Raw genomic sequence first — 21,193 nt, 5'->3', positions numbered from 1 at the left:
TTTTTTTTTTTTTTTTTTTCTGCCGCTTGGGATGGCTAAAACGCTGGAGCCAGCCTTGTTAATTAGTCACTGAAGTTTATATATGTAGAAGCAGGGGTGAAGTAATAAAGGCATGGGTGGTAGGGACAAGTGGGGAACAGGATCAAAAAGTCAAATGTATGTGCCTTCCCATTGTGACTGGTCTACGTAGAGGATAACAGTCTACTGCTGCTGCCAGTTACTCTAAAGGTCTCAACCATACTAATGAACTATGTAGGCATCAATATAGTTCCACATGATGGAGTTTTTCCTCAGTTTCCTTTTTTAAAAACTTAAGAAAGTTCAATGCCACTGCATGAGTAATAACTGTATGTGATCATTTAATTAGAGATTGTGTCATTAAGGTTGCACAGGAAAACATATTTCCTAATTTTTGCATGTTTGACTTTGCAACTCTAATTCTCTCTTAAATTAGGGGAGGGCTGTATGTAATATCTGTTACTCCTGGGGGAATTCTGGGCCACTGCATGTATGCAGAATTCATGTCCCCCGCAGATTTCTTTGCTTCACCGCAAAAAAAATAACTTCTGACAGGGAAGCAAGGAGATGCCGCAAGAGCGATCTCACACACACCCCTCCCCAGTAGTGCAAGCACATTGTTGTGGGTGCCTGGAGCAGCTGGCTAAGAGGTAAATCACCCTGGGGGTGGGGCTGTGGACGCCCTGGCCAGTGACTCCTGCCCTGCACTGGGCTCAACTGCTAGTCCCTGCTGGGCTGGGGAGGATGGGACTTGCTCTTCCCCTGCAAGGAGCAATGGCAGCCGGATCAGACCCACCTTCAGAAAGCTCCACCCTCTCCCATACACTTCCTTCCCCCATTCCTCCTCAGCTGCGGGGGAGGGGTCCATGTACAGGGAGCTGCTCTCCTGACTGACCAATCCCCATGCAGCTGGACCGAGCCATACTCAGACTGCCTAACCCCTTGCATCTGGAGCCCCCCACTCCAAGCTCCGTCCTGCATCCAGATTCCCTCTCTAGACCACCAACCCTGCACCCAGACCACCCCCCACACATGAACCCCCACCTCAATGAGCCCCACCTCCTCTGCACCTGGATCACTCCAATAAGCTCTCCACGCTCTGACCCCCACCCCACTAAGCCCCACTCTCCCAACACCTGGATACCCCTGCTAAGCCCCCCATTGAGCCCCATCCCCCCCACACATATCCAAACTACCCCTAGTGAGCCCCAACCACCTTCACCTGGATCCTTCTGCAGAGTCCTATTCTCGCTGCATCTAGAACTCCTCAGTGAGCCCCTGTGCATCCAGATCCCCCTCATTCAGACCCCTTACTAAGTGTCCTGCACCCAGATTGCCCCACACAGAACCCTCTCACCCCACACCTGGATCCCCTCCACACTTGGATCCTGCCAGGCTGAGCCTGTCTGCTGGGCTGGGCGTGCATGTGAGACTGTCCCTCTCACTTGCTATCTTGGTGCATCTAGCATGGATGGGCAGGGCTCTGGGGTGTTTCTGGGGCAGGCCCAGTGCTTGTACTTGTCATGGTCAGGTGATCAGCCTCACTGAGCCCATGTCCTGGGGGGAAGGGGTCTACAGGTTGATTTCCCATCTCTGTGCAGCCCCTGACCTATGCTCCTCACTGCCATGCTGGAGCCTCCACATTTATATATTGACAAAATATGCAGAATTCTGCAGAATTTTAATATTTTTGATGCCCAATTTTTATTTTTTGGCACAGAGTTCCTTCAGGAGTAATCTTTATAAGGGGTGTGTGTGTGAGTGTGTGTGTGTGTGTGTGTATATATAAAATAAAAAAAAATAAAAAAATTCCCCTCTCACCCCTATGGGTGGTATGTGTCTTCCTCAACCTCGGGTCCTCTACCAGAGGCCTGGGAGTTTGAGGGTTCTGCGCAGTATCTTAGCGGTTACGTAGGCACTGGCACTCTTCTGAAGACTAGGAGAGAACTCTGATTTGGTTCCTGGGATCCTGTGGAGCCTGACTCAGCTGACAGCTTTTAGGATCACAGCCCGAGTGCTCCTTACGCGATACACTGGGACCATGCCTGGCCTTCGACTTCCACATCCACTCTAGTTTCTGTCTTTTCAAGGCCCTGGTACTTGAGACGCATTCTCGCCAGCCTTCTACTATTCCTTCTCCGTGATTTGCTTTAGTCGTACTGACTCGTGGGGTGTCGGTGCACTATTCGCTCGGATTAGCTCTAATCAACCACCGTGGTGCTGTCTTCTGGTCTTGTCTATTACAACGATGTGTATCGGTGTGGCCAGTACAAGCTGCCCTGTCCAATCTGATCTGGAACGTGGGCCCACAGAATCTTAGCCCTGCTACTTCCCACAACCTTGCTGTTGGAATCTCCCATCTGGTCTTGGAGGGTCTTACCATACGCTGTGCAGATGTTCCTGCTATCGACAATGCAGCCACTTGGTTTTGTGCCGTTCAGTGTTATGCTGTTCCTGCTGCATCTTACCCCTGCACTATGTGTTTGGACTGTCTCTGAGGCCTCTCTTGCACAGTCTTGCACTTGGGTCCTCATCTAGTGTGGTAGACCCTGCTTCAATGGATCGGTGCTCAGTGCCTGTCCTGTGGTGCTATGATCAGGCCCAAGTGTCTGTCTTTTAGTCCAGCCCTTTCAGCACATGGTAAGGAATTTCCCAATGTCAGCCACCTCAGCTTATCGTGTCCGATGTGGTACATCCAGGGCAGTCTGTCTTGCCATGGCACTTCTTCGCTTGCTCTTCCATCCCATGTCTGCTGCCCCGCAGGCATTCTCTCAGCAGCTCATCTGTTGGGGGCATCTTAACTGATGTACTCGCTGGGATGGGTTCGGGTTCGTCAGTGACAGTGGCCTTGACCGCTGCACGGGCAAGCCCCGCCCCGCCCTCCTTTCAGGCTGTATAGCAGTCTCTGTGTATGGACCTTGGGGGGAAAGCTCCGTGCTCTCGTGAAGCGAGCTTCGGTTGGTCACAAATCGGCAGCCTATCATGTCCCTCCTTTGGCCAGCTTCACTATAAACCGCAGGGTATCTGATACTGGCAGGGCGTAACCTCGTTGATGGCGTGGATCTTGTTCTTTTCCCACGGGAGCTGGCTCTTCAGGACCTGTCCTTAATCCTTTGGTGATAACCTTGAATTTGCTGTCTTCCTTGCCATTCCTCATCAATGGTTTCCATGTGACTGGGGACTTCCAAGGTACTTTGTAGCTTGTCTGTATGTCTGCTAGGCCCGCTGGTAGTTCCACCCCATCATTCTTGACTACCTCCTCTCTTCACTAACCATCGGCCACACTTCTCCAGATCCGAATGACATCCGATATCCTCACTGTAGATCGCCGTCAGGTGGATTAGCGAGTCGATGTCTCGTCGTTGGTTCTAGCATACAGCTTGATGTCATCCATGTAGATGGAGGTGCTGATGGTAGTTCCACTCCTGAACCTGTCCGTACACAGTCTTGTGATTATCTGGCTGAGGGGTTAAGCCTATGCGAACAGCAGCGGGGACAGTGCATCACCTGGTAATATGCCACACTTGATGACCACTTGTGCAAGCTGCCTTCAGTTGACTTCTAGTGTTGTCTTCCATAGTCCCATTGAGTTCTTGAGGAAGGTCCTTAGTGTCTGTTGACTTTGTATAGCGCCAGACAATTCACCGATCCACGTGTGCGGCATTGAGTCGTAGGCTTTCTGTAGTCAATCCAGGCTGTGCTCAGATTGGTCTGTCTAGACCTGGAGCTCTGGCGACCTGCGCTATCGATGAGCAACTGGTGTTTTGAGCCTCTGGTGTTGTTCCCAATGCCCTTCTGAGCTGTGCTCATGTACTGGCCCATGTGGTCCTGTACTTGGCAGCTATGAGACTGATGGACTTCCATGTTGTAGGGAGACAGTTATTGGCCGTAGTTGGAGGGTTCTGTCCCCTTGCAGGGGTCTTCATGATCAGCACTGTCCTTCTTTGTGTTAGCAGTTTGGGTGGGAGCTGCTGGCATGGGCTCTAGGCGCTGTTTTCATACCTGCTGCTGAGGCCGTTCATGACTGCTGTTAGTTTCTTTAGCCAGTAGGTGTGGATCATGTCTGGTCCAGGTGCTGTCCAGCTCTTCATGTTCTTGACCCGCTGCTGGATGTCTTCTACTGTGGTGGTGACTGGTTTCTGTTCTGGGAGATTGCTGTGCTCTGTTCTCAGGTCCTGCAGCCACTTTGCACTGGTATTATGAGTCTTCTCTTTCTCCCCTATGTTCTTCCAGTACTGTTCAGTTTCTGCTGCTGGTGGCTCTGCTGTTATTGTGTTGTTGCACTGCAGTTGGGAGTACACCTTGGATGGATAGCGTAGTGGTTAAGAGCGCCGCCCGTTGATATATGTATAAACTTGATCTTTGTCAAGTATCTCTTTAAGATAACTTGGGATAGTGTTTGTCAACGCAGTAGCTATAGCGGACATAATTCTGGCTTTATGGTATTGTACCAGAAAATTTATTCCAAATCATACTCTTCAAGTGTCATCACTATAATAGCTTAAAATATTCTGACTCTAAATACTTAATGCCATTGTGCTTTATGTACAGTGAGGCTAAGACCTGTCTAAAGGTTAATCTGATAAAATGAAGAAAATTAATTTAATGCCCTGAAGGTTAAATTACTGGTCAGAATATTGTTATACTACTTGCTGCTGTAGTCTATTCATGCTCTGCTTGATGAGTGCAAACTCCTGAAATATGGGGGAATATACTGCCCTTCTTGGCTATTTATATTGCTGCAGGACAGACAGATGATCACCACACTCATCAACTTTAAGGCTTGAAGGGACCATCATAAACATCGAGACTGACTTCCTGCACATTGTAGGCCACAGAACCTTACCCGCCAGGGGTTAAGCAGTGAGCACCTCCCAACACATTGGAAAGTTGGTGCCTGTAGCTCCAATCCTGGAGTCGGTGCCTATACAAGGAGCCACATATTAACTTCTGAAGAGCTGCATGTGGCTCTGGAGCCACAGGTTGGCCACCCCTGGGTTAGGCTAAACAAGCCAAGCTCTTTGAGTCTCTTCTCATAAGGCAGGTTTTCCACTCCTCTGATCATCTTAATATCCCTTTTCTACACCTGTTCCAGTTTGAATTAATCTTTCTTAAATATGAGACACCAGAATTGCACACAGTGTTCCAGATGAGGTCTCACCGGTGCCTTGTATAATGGTATTAACACTTCCCTACTTCTACTGGAAATACCTCACCTAATGATCCTAGGATTTCATTAGTGTCACACTGGTGGCTCATAGTCATCCTCTGATCAACCAGTACACCCAGGCTTTTCTCCTCAGTCGCTACCAGCTGATACATCTCCAATTTATAGCAAAAATTCTCGTTGTTAGTCCCTAAGTCCTTGCACTTTGCACTGTTAAATTTCATTCCATTTCCATTACTCCAGTTTTCAAGGTTCTTCAGTTCTTCTAGTGAGATATTTTGGTCCACCTTTGTATGGGGAAAACCTCCCAACTTTGTGTTATCCACAGATTTTATTAGAGCACACCCACTTTTTGTGCCAAGGGCATGTATGAAAATGTTAAATAAAATTGGTCCCAAGACCTATTCCTGAGGAACTATGCTAGTAATCTCCTTCCAGCCTGACAGTTCACCTCTCAGTATGACCCATTGTAGCCTCCCCTTTAACTAGTTCCTTATCCACCTTTTGGTTGTCATATTACTTCTCATCTTTTTCAATTTACTAATAATTTCCAATGTGGAATTGTATCAAATGCCTTTCTGAAATCCAGGTAGATTAGATCTATTGCATTTCCTTTGTCTAAAAAGTCAGTTATCTTCTCAAAGAAAGAGATCAGATTGGTCTGGCATGATCTACTTTTTGTAAAACTGCTATATTTTATCCCAATTACTTTTTACCTCGGTGTCCTTAACTACTTACTTTTTTCAAAATTTGTTCCATGGCTTTGCATGCAACTGAAGTCAAACTAACGGGCTTGTAGTTTCCCAGATCATTTCCCCCTTTTTTAAAAATTGGAGAATTGCTGATACCTGTCATAGGGGTATAACCCCTGAGTTTATAGATTCATTAAAAATCCATGCTGTTGGGCTTTCAATTTCATGTGCCAGTTCCTTTAACAGTCTTGGATGGAGATTATCTGGCCCTCCGATTTGGTCCTATTAAGCAATTTGAGTTTGACTTTCACATCAGATGTGGTAATTTTGACTTCCATATCTTCATTTCCATTAGCCGCTGTGGCATTACCCCAAGCTCCTTATGACTCTTATTAATAACTGAGGCAAAGTATTCATTTAGGTGTTGGACCTAGATCAGCGGTTCTCAAACTGTGGGTCAGAACCCCAAAGTGGGTCACAACCCCTTTTTAATGGGGTCACCGGGGCTGATGTTTAGATTTCCTGGGGTGTGGGGCCAGAGCTGTGCCACCTGGAGCCAAAGCCCAAGCTGCATCCCTGGGGCCGAAGCACAAAGACTTCAGCCCTGGGGATTATAGCTCAGGTTACAAGCTTGCCGTACAGGGCTGAAGCCCTTGGTCTTGGTCTTTGGTGCCTCCTCCTCTTCCTTGTGATGGTAGGGCTTGGACTTTTGGCTAATCCCCACCCTCCTCCGCTTCGGTGGGCTCAGGCCTCAGTCCCTCTTCCTGGGGTTGTATAGTAATTTTTGTTGTCAGAAGGGGATCGCGGTGCAATGAAGTTTGAGAATCCCTGACCTAAAATATTTTTAACCACCACCCTATCCTCACTGCTTCGCAGTCCCACTTTTTCTTTCCTTGGTGGTTGTTTTGTTGTTTGTTATTTATATCGCTATAGAAACGTTTACTATTGATTTTAATTTCTTTTGCAGGGTTTTGGCAGTTCTCACTTTTCCCTACAGTTTCTGACCTCAAAGAGGTAGCTTTCCTTGCCAGTTCTTCCCATCTTTCATTCCTTGTAGGCTTTCTGCTTTCTCTTAGGCCTCGGCCACACTTGTGAGTTACGGCGCAATAAAACAGCCCCAGGTGCCCTAGCTTACTCCCCATCTACACTGGCAAGGCACGTAGAGCGCTCTGACTCCGCTCCATTGCCTTCCTGGTAAATACAACCCAGGTTGATGTGGAGTAGGGGCCCAGATAAGATGATTATTTGTTACTTTCTCAGAGCTTCATTGATCTGCAATCATAAATCCCTCACCCAGGAAACTTGCCTACAGTGGGCATCGTGAGGGCAGACGACCATGTGGTGAATTAAACAACTCTTTAGTTAACGGTAGATGTGACACATCATGCAATTTCATCACAATCTTTGCTATGCTTTCCTCTCTGCGGACTGGGTGGAGCAATATTGCAGAGAACTAGTAAGCATGGTAGAGGAGTAGCTTTGAGTTTGCCTGAAATAATACGCATGGTGAAATTAAATTGTGCATTGATAATCCGTGTGTGAGACAAGTGAGTCCATACTGGAGTGCAGTACTCCGCCACTCACGAATACCAAACCTAAAATGGCATCACCTCTTTTAGGTTTGGTGACAATTTGGTGAAGAAATCTGTTAGCTATCATATCCAGGAAAATCTAGGCCCTACTATTATTGATAGCACTTGTCCTCCAGTCTATATCTGGGAAGTTAGTCTCACATAATCACACAATTCCCAGTAGTATTTATTTCATTGAAAACATTAAAGAGGTCTCTATCGATATCCAAATCAGATCCTGGCGGTCTGTAGCATACCCCAAGTACTATCCAAGGAGAGCCACTGGTAGCTTTCTTCCCCAAAGTGATTTTGACCCAAACAAACTCTGTTTTATCCATCCCTTCGCTTCTAATTTCTTTACAATCTACCTTATCATTAATATACAATGTTTCTGATGAGGAGAGCGTGCACAGCCAGCAGCATGTATTCAGGTCCCCCTCCCCCTACATTGTGCTGTCCTGCAGCTGCTCCTGGGACTATCCTGCTGGCTGTGCAGGGCGTGGCCAGGAGGAGGATGCTGATGTTAGGGTCTCCCCCCCAGTGTACCCCATCTCCGCAGAGCAGGGCAGAAGGGACACAGCCCGACTCAGGACTCGAGCTGCTGTGGGGAACGGTGAGTGGCTGAGTGCCTTTATTAAAGAGACAGTGCAGTGTTTCTGAGATTTCCCCAGAAGCCAACTCACACAGTCTTTGTCTGTCTGTCTCTCTCCCCCTCCCACTGCTCATCTCTGCTGAGCAAGGGAGGGGAGACAATGGTTCAGGACAGACCAGGAGAGCACTCAGAAACTTTCCCAGGAGCCTGCACGCTCGCTCTGTGTGTGTGTGTGTGTCTCTCTCTCTCTGTCTGTCAAACACACACCATCACACACAGTCTCTGTGTCAAACACACACATTGTGTCTGTGTCACACATTCTGTGTGTGTCAAACACTCACACTGTCATTCTACTGCAGAGGTCCCCAAACCATGGAGCGCACCCCTCTAAGTGGGCACAGAGAAACGTTTGGGGCAGCACGGCTGGGGTTTGTGGGGGTGCTGTCTGGCTCTGCTCTTGGTCTTGGCCCCAGCCCCAGCTGCCAGCCCCGTGCCTGGGATCCTGGCCCCTGGCTGAGGCTCTGTGCCTGCCCTCTGCTGTGGCCCCAGCCTCAGCCCCCTTATCCCTATCCAGATCCTCCCCTCCCAGAGCCCCACCCCTGGCTCTGGGGAGGGGGGGATGAACGGATAAGGGGTGAGTGCGAGGTAGAAAGTTTGGGGACTACTGTGTTACTGCCAGTATCACCTACCTAACTGTTAGCTTCATTGGTATTGGCACTGTTTTTCCTCTTAATGTCCATTCTCCTCCTCACTGCTCTTCCTTTCTCCTCTGCTTTTATTGTCTCTCTTCATTTTCTCCTCCCAGTCAATACTGGGTGAGTATTTTAACTAACATCTAATTCCCAGATATTTCAATTCATATTTGGACATGTAATGTATCCCACACTAACTTCTAGAAAATTGATAGGAGAAATTGGTCTCTCTTCATGGACTTGCATTTGTCTATCAACACAAGCCTGGCTAACTGCTTTGTTGCCCACCAAGTAACTTGTATTGAAGAATAATGGCTTAGAGTCACTTGAAAAGGATGCATTTTATTCTATTTAGCCTTATATAAAAACTAAGACCGTCAATCTTACAACTTTTTGTGTGCGGATGGATTGGTTTGCCCACATCGAACTGCAGTCAAGTCAGTGGTTCTCCGTGTGAATGCAGTAGTCTGTCACACACAAGAAGTTGCAGCATTGGGAGTCTTAGGAAATATTTTAGTTTGTAAATCAGCTTTTCTGTATAAATGCTTTGTTCACAAAACTGCAAGTGGGCAAGTAATTAATCACTATTTTGAATAAAAGTTATTTTCTTTGTCCCTATAATTTGCAGGAAAATTCTGTGCTATTCTCAAGGAGCTAGTGGCTGACTTCACTGCCACTGATAACCAAATGGCTGCCTCTACGTTCTTGCTTCCACCTCTCTGTCACCAGGATGATCTTCTTTTACTTGGTCCTTTCTTGCAGGAGACTGACCACAGATTTATTGAAGAGCAGGTATGTGCAGTACTAGTATAACAATTCGTTAATAGTAGGTTAGCAGTGATTTGTGACTTAGTCAGGAAATATTACTGTCATATTTCTGCCTTTGCAGCTCCTCTTAAGTAGCACTATAGCTGGAGGAAGCCTGGAGTATGACCCTTACTCAATTTATGAGAAAGCTGCAGAAGGTGATTCAGTGCCTAAACCTCTACCTCCTGCACTATCTGTTATCAGTGCTGCAGTCCGTCTCTTTGGAGTTATATTTTCCCATGTAGCAGAATCTCAAAGGTAAAGTATTTATTTAAATTCACCATTAGTTAAACAGAGCCTAAAGAGAGCTAGTATGTTTAAAATCTTATCGAAAATATAGACTAAAGGTACGTTAATATAGAAGGTATGAATTATGAAGGGAATTTTCATGAGCTGAAAAGATAGATTTATGGCTGGAAGTTTACGTACAGTCTGAAAATTTCAGCTCTCAATCTGCAGTTCCTGATATTGATGAAAAGAAAGAACCAGTAAAATGGACCATTATATTGCATAGACAAGATGGGCGATGTAATATCTTTTGTTGGACCAGATTATGTTGCTGAAAGAGACAAGTTTTCAAGTTTACACAGAGTTCTTCAGGTCTGGGAAGGGTACTCAGTGTCATAGCTACATAGCACGTGAATGAGATATAGTGTTAATAAGTTTTCCATCCATGTTTAATTGATGGAGAAAGTATTATAAAATATCTTAGGAGGACGTTTCTTAAGGTCTGTTTTCTTTCCATGCTTAGTAGAAGTCTTTTAATACTGAACATTGTACATTAACAGTTCTTTTTTCAGATAGATATAAAATTTGTCTTGAGAGGATTTTATGGCATACTCATTGTTATAAGGGCTCTTGAACATCACGGGGAAAAGGGTGGGAAATCACAGTAAAATATAATCCTCTATCCTTGACAATGACAGGCTAAAAATATTTATAAGACTGTAATTAGAAAAGTAATAAGGAAAATAAAGTAGTTGGAAAAGTCTAAAATAAACAAGAATACGTACCCAAAAACAGTCATTTGCAACCACAAGAGAACATAACGGAAGCAACAAAGCTTTGTTCTGGTTTTTAAAAAGTTGTTTTGATTTAGCTTTATGATAGTGTTGATTGTTGAATGATGGAAAAACATCAAGTTTTTGTGCTGTTGGTTGTTCTCCATTTTTTAAATACAAAAATATAACAATAAAATATTTACTTAGAATATATAAGATTTGATTGAGGATAAATGGTATCACTTATGTTGTTTTGCATTTTCAAAGTACTGTACAATTAATCCTGAAATGAGCATGATTGCTAGTGATTATGTTCTATAATTCTGTGTAAGAGGGAGAGCTCATTTTAGGGGTCCTGAATCTCACTGTCTTGGCCAGCATACATTGGGAATGCTGCAGTACTATTGAATGTAGCCCTGCTTTGAGTCACTATAGGGCAGCTGCTCTGGCTGACTAAGCAGCAAGCATTGAAGGATCTGAAGGAAATCTTATCTAGGATTATTAAATCAGAAAAAAGATGGTAGTGTGTGATATGGTCTTTCAAATGATATGGTATAAGATAGGAATTGGCTGATTCTCTGAGCTTCAGCAAGAATCAACCAATTAATGCAGTATTTTGTATAGAAAGAAAGAAAGTGCCACTCACTCTCCCTCCATTCCAATGACCCATCTGATATCTCATTATCTTTTCCTGCCCACACCATCCCCAAATATTTACATTCACATATCCTTCCTCGCACCCATTGCAACATTACTTTCCAAAATACTTTCCTGTGCAGTTACCACCATCTCTCTCCTTGTTCTCGCTTCAGTAACTTTACTCTTCTATGTTTTGCTCTTTTCTCCGTGTCTGGTGTCTCTCTCTCTCTTTTTCTTCTTGCTATTTTTGTCTTGTTTTTTCCTTTATCTGTTTCTCATGATCTCCACTGGTGGTTCTTATAGTTTTGTGCCCACAAGGCATCCCAAACTATACTATTCCTAGACACACAGTCCTCTTTAATAGGAACCACTCATTGGTAATCAGATAATGAAAGATGATCTATAAATAAATATCCTGTTATAGAAGCAAGGACAAAAAAAGTACATAAGGATAGTGGAAGTACATGTGCTGATATGGACTACAAAAAAATTTTGTTATAGGCAGAGATGTCAAGCAGAGGCAAGAAAGGGATCTCTGTGTGTGCACGCAGGAGGATTAGCAAAGTAAATAATAAGAAAAAAGAGTAGGATGGGGAAGGAATAAGAGAAAATCTGGAGAATATTACTTAAGAAAAAGAGCTTAGAAAGACAGTTCTATCTTAATTTGTTTTGGTGATGATGTATTTCTCTAAAACTCCCTTCTAGAGTTTTGTCACTTCCTTGAACCCATCTTCAGCATTATGTTGTTTTATGTATGTACAAGGCTTTGTAAAAAGCTGAACGTATTGCCCAAATATAGCAGTCTTTGCCCTGAAGTATGTACAATACCAGACAGAGCTTATAGAGTGGATAATATTCTTTTTATCTACAAAAGAAATGACAAGAATCTGAATTAAAATGCTTCTTTGCTGACCTCAAACAATCGGCATGTAAATTAGTTGATGAGAAGCCGCCACTGTATGGTGATGGTAAGATATGGGAAGTCACGTGAGGCTTAGATCATTGCATTTGCTACTCAAATGCTTCCATAATCTAAAGATTTTGTTTGATGTTTTTTTAAAAAAATGGCTTGACCAATATTTTTTTTTTTTTTTTGGTTTAAGGCTCCAAGTGTTAGAAAAACTGTTGGCTTCCATAAAACAAACAAAAGGAGCACGACAGCAGACCGTACAACTAAACATTGTATCAGCATTTTCTAGTTTTCTGAAGGTAAATCTGCTCTTTTTATAAATATTGGTTTTGATGCTAAAACTTGATGTTGTTCAGTTTAAGTGCATGTTTTACCCTACCATGGGAACATTTCTGTAATCCTTTCCAGTAACCAGCTTTAATTTATCAACCAATCTGAGGATCACTCTTCAAATATTAAAATTAAAGTATTGGTGGAGCCCACATCCCTAACAGCCTCTCAGACTGAATATCTGCTTGAAGATTCCCACCTTCCTGAACCCCTGGGGATCCAATTGGACTTTCCCTTATTTCTTATCTCCCCTCCTCTAGCAGAGAAATAAAATACTAGACTGGAAGTAAAATAAAGTAGCCTAGCAGCTATATGACTGTTTTGTTTATTCTGCCTTCCTTCATTTTTTATTCACATTTCCTTGTCTCTGTCCATCTCTCACTTTCATTCTTCCCTTCTTTGGTTTTCTTTCAAGTAGTATAGAAAGCATTTGTCTAAAATGTTAGTCTGGATCAGGTGTACTTCTTTTCTCCTTGCTGTCTAGAGATTTCTCTCCTTTAATTTTCTTGACTCTGAATTTTCTTGAAGATCTGGATGACCTTGTAAACTGGAGTAATAGTAATAGGATGCAATTTAATAGTGAAAAGTGCAAGGTCATGCATTTAGGGATTAATAACAAGAATCTTTGTTGTAAGCTGTAGACTCATCAGTTAGAAGTAACAGAGGAGGAGAAGGACCTCAGAGTATTGGTTGATCACAGGATGACTATGAGTCACCAATGTCATATGGCTGTGAAAAAAGCTAATGGGGTCTTGGGATGCATTAGGCGAGGTATTTCCAGTAGAGATACGGAGGTGTTAGTCCTGATATACAAGATACTGGTGAGACCTCGTCTGGAGTACTGTGTACAGTTCTGGTCTCCCATGTTTAAGAAGGATGAATTCAAACTGGAACAGGTACAGTTAAGGGCTATGAGGATGATCTGAAGAATGGAAAACCTGTCATATGAAAGGAGACTCAAAGAGCTTGGCTTGTTTAACCTAACCAAAAGAAGGCTGAGTGGAGATGTGATTGCTCTCTATAAATATATCAATGGGATAAATACCAGGGAGGAAGAGGAATTATTTAAGCTCAGTACCAGTGTGGACACAAGAACAAATGGATATAAACTGGCAATCAGACTTGAAATTAGACAAAGCAGTGAGCAAAAGACATATCTGGCTTCAAGACTAAACTTGATAAGTTTATGGAGGAGATGGTATGATGGGATAGCCTAATTTTGGCAATTAACTGATCTTTGACTGTTAGCAGTAAATATGCCCGATGGGATGTTAGATGGGGTGGGAACTGAGTTACTACAGAGAATTCTTTCCTAGGTGTCTGGCTGGTGAGTCTTGTCCACATGCTCAGGGTTTAGCTGATCGCCGTATTTGGGATCGGGAAGGAATTTTCCTCCAGGGCAGATTGTCAGAGGTCCTGGAGGTTTTTTGCCTTCCTCTGCAGGATGGGGCCTGGGTCACTTGCTGGAGGATTCTCTGCACCTTGATTTAAATCATAATTTGAGGACTTCAGTGGCTCATACATAGTTAGGGGTTTGTTGCGGGAGTGGGTGGGTGGGATTCTGCGGCTTGCATTGTGCAGGAGGTCAGACTAGACGATCATATTGGTCCGTTCTGACTCTGACTCTGATTTTATCTTTAAGGAGAAATATCCTTTCCCATTTTTGCCCCACTCAATTTTATCATTACGGTTGTCCTTTCAGCATCTCATTCTTTTCTCATGTTTTCTTTGTAGCCTTCATCCCTGCCATCGATCTCTCCTTCTGTTTTTTTCCTCTTGTTATTTTCTATCTCCTGCGTCCTTACTACTGACTCTGTAGCCTCCTTTTTCTCTCTCTCTCCCAATAGAAGATTATCTTTTTTGTGGAAGTGGGTTCTGCATATTGATCTTCCCACTCCTTTCTCTCTGAAAATGTTTGTGGCATTTTCCCCACCAGTGAAGGGGAGGTCTCAGTGACCATTTTTTAACTCCTGCAATAAGAGAGAGAGGAATCCTTTGCAAACTCTTCTAATGCCCAGTTAGTAGGGGAGGGCAGGGTTTATACTTCATTTCGAAAAGGAGTTAGTAGGGCTCTACTATGCCAGATGGAAAATTGATGCAGTGGGGGACCCCTTTATCTCATAAACTTTAAGGCCAGAAGGGACCATCATGATCATCTAGTCTGACATTCTGCACGTTGGAGGCCAAACTGCCTACTCCTGTAATAGGCTCATAACCTCTAGCTGAGTTACTGAAGTAATCAAATCTTGATTTAAGGATTCAACGTTCAAAATGTAACTTTAAAGTTACAAAGAATCCACCATTTAGTTTAGGTCAAACCAGCAAGTGCAGAGAGAGGCAGAAAAAAAAGTTTGATTTTTTGCCAGTGTGACTTGGGGAAAAATTCCTTACCAACCCCAAATATGGCAACCAGTTAGACCATGAGCACATCCCAGCCAGACAGCGAGCGGAAAAAAATTCTGTAGTAACTTGGAACCCTCCCCATCTAGTGTCTCAACTCTAGCCATTTGCTTTTCTTACACTTGCCAAACTGCATCAAGTGCTAGTTTGGACTCCATCGATGCAGGGATCTTGCTCTCTTTCTTTGGCACCTGGAGCAACTCTATAGCATGCTGCCAGTGGGGATGATTCCTGCTCGCCGTCCTATCTGGAGTGCCCTGTGGAAAAAGAGTGGAGATGATGAAACCAGTCCTGTAGTGCTCCTATCCATGAAAACAGATTCTTCAGTAGCAGTGCTCTAGGGACACCCTGTTCACAGTTGGAACTATGGGAATAGGCATGGTAATCTTGGATGTCAGGAAATGTAGATAGCAGCACTAAGGAAGGAAGGTGCTCCATGAGGAAGGATGATGGAAATGGTGGAGCAGGAGGCAGTACACCAGCACAGAACAGAGAAGTTAGAGGCTCTGGTCAACTGATATTGCCAGTGCAAGTGGTTGTCTCATTCAGAGAGAAACCACCAGCATGGTAAGATGTCTGGCAAAACTTTCTCTTAAACAAACAAACAAACAAACTCTGGAAACACAATACCTGATTTTGGTGTAAAAGTCAGTGGAGGAATACTAGTGAAAGTGAGTAGAAAAATAGGCCGAGTATACTTTTATGTACATTTCAAGGGCAACTGAAACCTGTCTCTCCTCTAGCAGCATGAGTAGTGGTCATTGTAGCTGTATAACATGTTGTTCATTTGGAAATGACTTCTTGTCAAAACACCTTTCGAAACGTGAATGTTCAAAGGGTCATTTTTACTTTTCCCATTAAAATCTCACTGATGTTTCCTGAAAGAGCATTATATTTTGATAAAAATGTTTCCCTTTGGTCAATTCATCATTCTTTTTTCCTTCCTCTGTTTGGTGTTTCAGAGTAGTATACCAAAATACTACAGACTGCCTTTTATATATATTTGTTTCACAACACCCAGTTTCCAGGAATTGTATATTTTAATGTCTTATTGTTTGGTGGCTTTGTTTGTTATTGTCTGAGCTTCAAGAAAGGTTGTTCTCTCTTTCCCTCTTGACGTTTAGACTTGAGCAAACTTAGCTCTTAAAAGCAATTAAGCAGATCCAAATAATTGATGTGTTTCTTAAGGATATGTTGTTTTTCTGTAACAGTGTTTCTCCAGATTTTGGGAGAAACCAAGAGTGCTATTACCCAAGGTCTACCAAGATTAACAGCTTTTCCATTACAAATACAAAATAAAAAAATAAAAAATAGTAAATAGATAATTCTCTGTAACATCGTAATACTTTAGGTAGAACTCTCCGGAGTTGATTGCCACTTTTCTTTTCTAACAGACCTTTTGGCTGTTAGATGCTTTTATGCCTAGCTCTTGTGTAACTTTCCGGTTTCCTTCTATCTGTAAATATAATGTGGAATGTTTTCTGTCTCTTGATGTGCTGATATTAGGTAAGATCAACCGCTGACATCATAAAGGGACCTGGTATATTTTCTGCATTAGCATTACCTAGTCTGCCCTTGGATACTGTGGTGATAGACACCTTACCTATGTTAAGTGGCAACCAGAATTATGGAAAATTATAGAAGGTGAAAATTTTGCTTTCCTCTCTGACTGCATCTACACTGAGAGGTTTAGAGACTTCTCACACCTGTGCAGTTTCACTGGTATTCGCCAGAATCGGCACAGTCAAATTTGAACAGTCTGATGGTAAAACTCAGATGCTACAACAATAGGTGGAGATGTCCTCAAAATTCTGCGTGGACGTGATCTTCCGGCTTTGCTAAATTTCAGAGGAGGGTATCTGTTCATAATGAGGGTTTGTCTACACTTAAAATACTGCAGAGGTGCTGCTGTAATGCTGCAGTGAAGATGCTACCTATGCTGACAGGAGGATTTCTCCCATCAGCCTAGCTGATCTACTTCCAAAAGAGGCAGTAGCTAGGTTGACACAAGAATTTTGCCTGGCACTGCCTGGACCAGGAGTTAGGTCAGTTTAACTTATGGGTGTGGAGTTTTCAAATCCCTGGTTTTGACACAGTTATGCGACTTAATTTCTTAGTGTAGACTAGGTCTGATTTTTTTTTTAAATGATCATCTTTTCTTTATTTTAAAAGTATGTTGTGCTTTTCAATCTGAATGCTATTAGGTTTGGGCTTAGTATGATCTGGCAAAGACATTACGTAGTTCCATGGAACACTTTAAATAGAGTAGCAGGTAGTCTATGCCTGGATCTATCTATCTGCATTATCACTGGAATACAGCTCTGTCATAAACAGATAGCTAAGGGTTAATGTCTCTTTCACCTGTAAAGGGTTAACAAACAGTAAACCGGAACACCTGACCAGAGGACCAATCAGGAGACAAGATACTTTCAAATCTCCGTGGAGGCAAGCCTTTGTGTGTGTTTTTTGGGTTATGCGTTGTTCTCTCTGGGTCCTGAAAGGGACCAGACGTGCAACCAAGTTTCTTGCCAATCTCTCTGCTACAGTCTCTTATATATTCAGAATAGTGAGTATTAAGTAGAAAAGGCGGTTGTAGTCTTTTGATTGTTTTCTGTATTTGCAAATGTGTACATTGCTGGACGGATTTTGATTGGGATTTGTGTTGGGGGTGGGGGAGACTTCTCTCTAGTGTCTATAAGCTGAAAGACGCTGTAATATTCCATCCTGAATTTACAGTGATTATCTTTACTCTTTTTTTTTTTTTCATTAAATGTTTTTCTCTTTAAGGCCTGATTAATTTTTTTCCCTTGTTAAGGCTCAAAGGAACTGAGTCTGTCCTCACCAGGGAAGTGGTGGGAGAAGGGAAGGAGGAGTGGGGGAGGAAAGGTGAATTTTCTCTGTGTTTTAGATTCATGGAGCTTGAATCTGTCTCTCTCTCCAGGATAACCCAGGGAGGAAAAACCTGGGGGTGGGAGGGGGAGAAGGGGGAGAAAAAACCTGATTTCTCTGTGTGGTGATTCAAGGAGTTTGAATCACAGTGATCTCCTAGTGTACCCAGGGCCGGAAAGATCTGGGAGGGAGAAAGGAGGGGGAAGGGAAATGGTTTATTCCCCTTTGTTGTGAGATTCAAGGAATCTGGGTCTTGGGGTCCCCAGGGAAGGTTTTTGGGGGGACCAGAGTGCCCCAAAACACTATATTTTTGGGTGGTGGCAGCTTATCAGATCTAAGCTGGTAATTAAGCTTAGAGGAATTCATGCTGGTACCCCATTTTTTGGACTCTAAGGTTCACATTGGGGAAATATATCATGACAAGCTCTGTTAGGAGAGTTGCAGAGACTTAGCTGGCTTCTGAAATAGCCAGGTCCCAGACCACAGAAAGTTTGACAATTCCTATTTCCATTGAACACTGCTTGAATAAATTGTAGTGTTTTTATTAGATGCTCTCTATCAATCTCAATCACATGCATGTGCTCTCATTAGAACTTTTAAAATCTATATTTTATTTTCCTTAAGTGTTTTTCATCCTAATGTTCTTTCCCAGGTTTTCTGCTAAAAGCATTTACTTATTGTAGACTACCGCAGGAAAAAAGCCCATTCATTAATTCTTTTATCAGGATTGTTTTTGAAATGGTGGAAGTGTCATGCCTTTGAATATATTATGTTGCATATCAGTCTGTACTTCCCTGGAGGTGATACATGTTAGTCGCAAAGAAGGAGGCCTACAAATATAGTTGCCCCACAGTTGAGCGATATTAAATAGAGTGTGCTCACTGAGGAAACCAAATTATTTATGTATGTTTGTTTTTATTGCTGAGTCATAATATTTAAAAGGGAAAAATGATCTTTATTATGCAGTCTTACCAATTGAATGATTAAATAATTTCTTTTTAGCACTTGGCTAGCTGCAAGGGAAGTTTAGGTCCCAAAGAAGTTAGAAGACTTGCACTGACTTTAGTAATGGGTGCCTTGGAAAGCAATAACCCACTTTTAAGATGTGCTGCTGCAGAATCTCTGGCCAGACTGGCACAAGTGGTTGCTGACAGTGCCTTCACTGCTGGATTGGCCCAACTTAGTTTTGACAAGTAAGTCGTTTAAAAAATGTTTGTATTAAGTTGTCATTGCAAGTATTTGTATAAACTTGAGCCAAACGCAACATGACTTCAATATTCATAATATTTGAAAGGAAATTAATTCCTATAAAATAACATATCTGTGGTTGAATCTTGGATACCTTTAAATGTATGGCAAAAGTATTGCCAAATTTAGGCACATAGTTTGTGCTTCTGTTACTATAAAAAGATCTGTTAAAGAAAGAAAGAAATGCAGGCGTCCATGGAAGTTGAGTACGTTCAATCTAAATACTTGAAAATTGGCTGCTGCACCATTTTTAACACAGTAGAACCTCAGAGTTACAAACACTTCGGGAATAGAGTTCATAACTCTAAACAAAACATTATGATGGTTCTTTCAAAAGTGTGTAACTGAACATTGGCTTAATACAGCTTTAAACTTTACTATGCAGAGGAAAAATGCAGCTTTTAACCATCTTAATTTAAATGAAATAAGCACAGAAACAGTTTCCTGACTTTGTTAAATCTTTTAATTTTTTTTTAGTAGTTTTCATTTAATACAGTACTGTACTCTATATTTGCCTCTTTTTGGCGGGGTGGTGGTGGTCTCTGCTGCTGCTTATTTGAATATTTTCAGTTCCAAATGAGGTCTCTGGTTGACTGGTCAGTTTGTAACTCTCTGTTTTTTGTAACTTTGAGGTTCTGCTGTAATAGCATGGTAACTGTGTGTGTGTGTCACATTCACATGGGTAAAAATCACTTCACTCACATAAAGCACGAGCACTTGGTCGTTATGGAGGTCAAGTACTGAGGGAAACCAGATAGGTGAACTCCATCCTTAAACCCAGGGCCACAGCATTCATCTCAGTGCAGCTTCTGCTATACTGGTCTATGAAGGAAAAAGCTTTGCAGTAGTGGCAAGGAGACAGCATGGAAGATGTGTGGAGGCCTACTTGGGTGTTCATTCTACCAACAGCTCCACCAGCTCAACCCCACCACAAAGCTTAGGTGCTGCAGAGGGCTTTATACAGGTTATCTGCACTAGGGTAAATTTGTACGGACAAAATAGACACACCATTTTCTGTCAACATATTTTTATTAAATAGTATAAATAAGATTTAGCAAATCTTTAAAAAAAAAAATACAGAAAGTCAGCCTGATTTGAAGGTAATGTATATACAGAAATGGTTTTAATATTTGTGAGATATTTCTGACAAAAATAAGGAAATTCAGGGTTGAAGCTCAAACTTTCTGGCTAACTTGTTTCATTATAGCTGCACTTCAGAGGCTTGAAATCCATGCATTTATATAACGTGTTTTGTTGTATGGCATAGCTAGGTGTGGCAGGGAAGGATATACATTTTTTAAAAACCAAGGGTTTTTTTCTCAGACTTTTTCATTTTAAATTTCTGTTACTTTAAAACGTTGATATCTCCAAGTAAATACTTTCAAGTGTTGGTTTTTGTTTTTGTTTTTCTGTGATAATGGAAACATTTGGGCTCTGATTTCATTCTGTAATTGGAAATTTTAAGTATTGTAAAGTTAAAAGGAAATGCTTAGATTTTGAATCCTCTAAATGTAGGGACTGTCCTAATGTGTCTGGAGAGTGCCTAGCATATAATGAATGCTACCACAAATAAATAAGACCATACTGATTATGAAACTATCTAGGTTCTTGTTATACCTATTAGGACAGTAGTCTCTAACCTTTTTACGCCCAAGATCACATTTTGAATTTAAGGGCAACCCAGGATCTACCCTGCCTCTTCCCCAAGGCCCTGCCCGCTCACTCCACCCCCGCCCCCCCATCATTCATTCTCCTCCATCCTCACTCACGTTCACTTCTGGGTAGGGGGTTAGGGTTTGGGAGGAGTGCGGGCTCTGGGCTGGAGCCCCGAGGGGTTTGCAGTGTTGGAGGGGGCTCAAGGCTGAGCCTGGGGCAGGGGGGTTGAGGTCGATGAGGGAGCAAAGGGTGCAAGCTCTGGGAGGGAGTTTGGGTGCAGGAGGGGGTCTGGGCTGGAGCAGAGTGTTGGGGTGCAGGAGGGGATATGGGGTGGTTATAAGAAAAATAAAGATAACACTTATTGGTGCCTAACTTAACAAACGATGTTAGATTTAAAGCAAAGTTTTCTCACTACATGTTTCAGCAGATAACTGACCAAACTCTCAGGTCACGACCCCTCCCCCAGAGTCCAACATCTGTTTTCTTTGTGTCTTCTGGTGCAATGAATGTGATGGGCAGGGAGAAAGAGAGGGCTCTCTTGAGGTGTCTGCCTCTTTTTTTTTTTTTTTTTTTTTTTTTTT

The 21,193-nt window shown here is 42.8% G+C and overlaps 1 protein-coding gene across 1 annotated transcript in view; it reads left to right on the top strand.

Moving 5' to 3' along the window:
* HEATR5A (HEAT repeat containing 5A) overlaps positions 1-21,193 on the top strand; it is a 133,650-nt gene that overhangs the window by 53,203 nt on the left and 59,254 nt on the right. The window contains exons 16-19 of the mRNA XM_032773217.2: positions 9,361-9,524; positions 9,622-9,797; positions 12,283-12,388; positions 18,711-18,901. Of these exons, the coding sequence (XP_032629108.1) occupies positions 9,361-9,524; positions 9,622-9,797; positions 12,283-12,388; positions 18,711-18,901 (637 nt within the window). The remainder of the gene's footprint in view (positions 1-9,360; positions 9,525-9,621; positions 9,798-12,282; positions 12,389-18,710; positions 18,902-21,193) is intronic.

This window comes from Chelonoidis abingdonii, chromosome 4 (assembly GCF_003597395.2).
Source record: "Chelonoidis abingdonii isolate Lonesome George chromosome 4, CheloAbing_2.0, whole genome shotgun sequence".
Lineage (NCBI taxonomy): Eukaryota > Metazoa > Chordata > Testudines > Testudinidae > Chelonoidis > Chelonoidis abingdonii.
The sequence above is the reverse complement of the archived record's forward strand: the minus strand, read 5'-3'. Positions and strand labels throughout refer to the sequence as shown.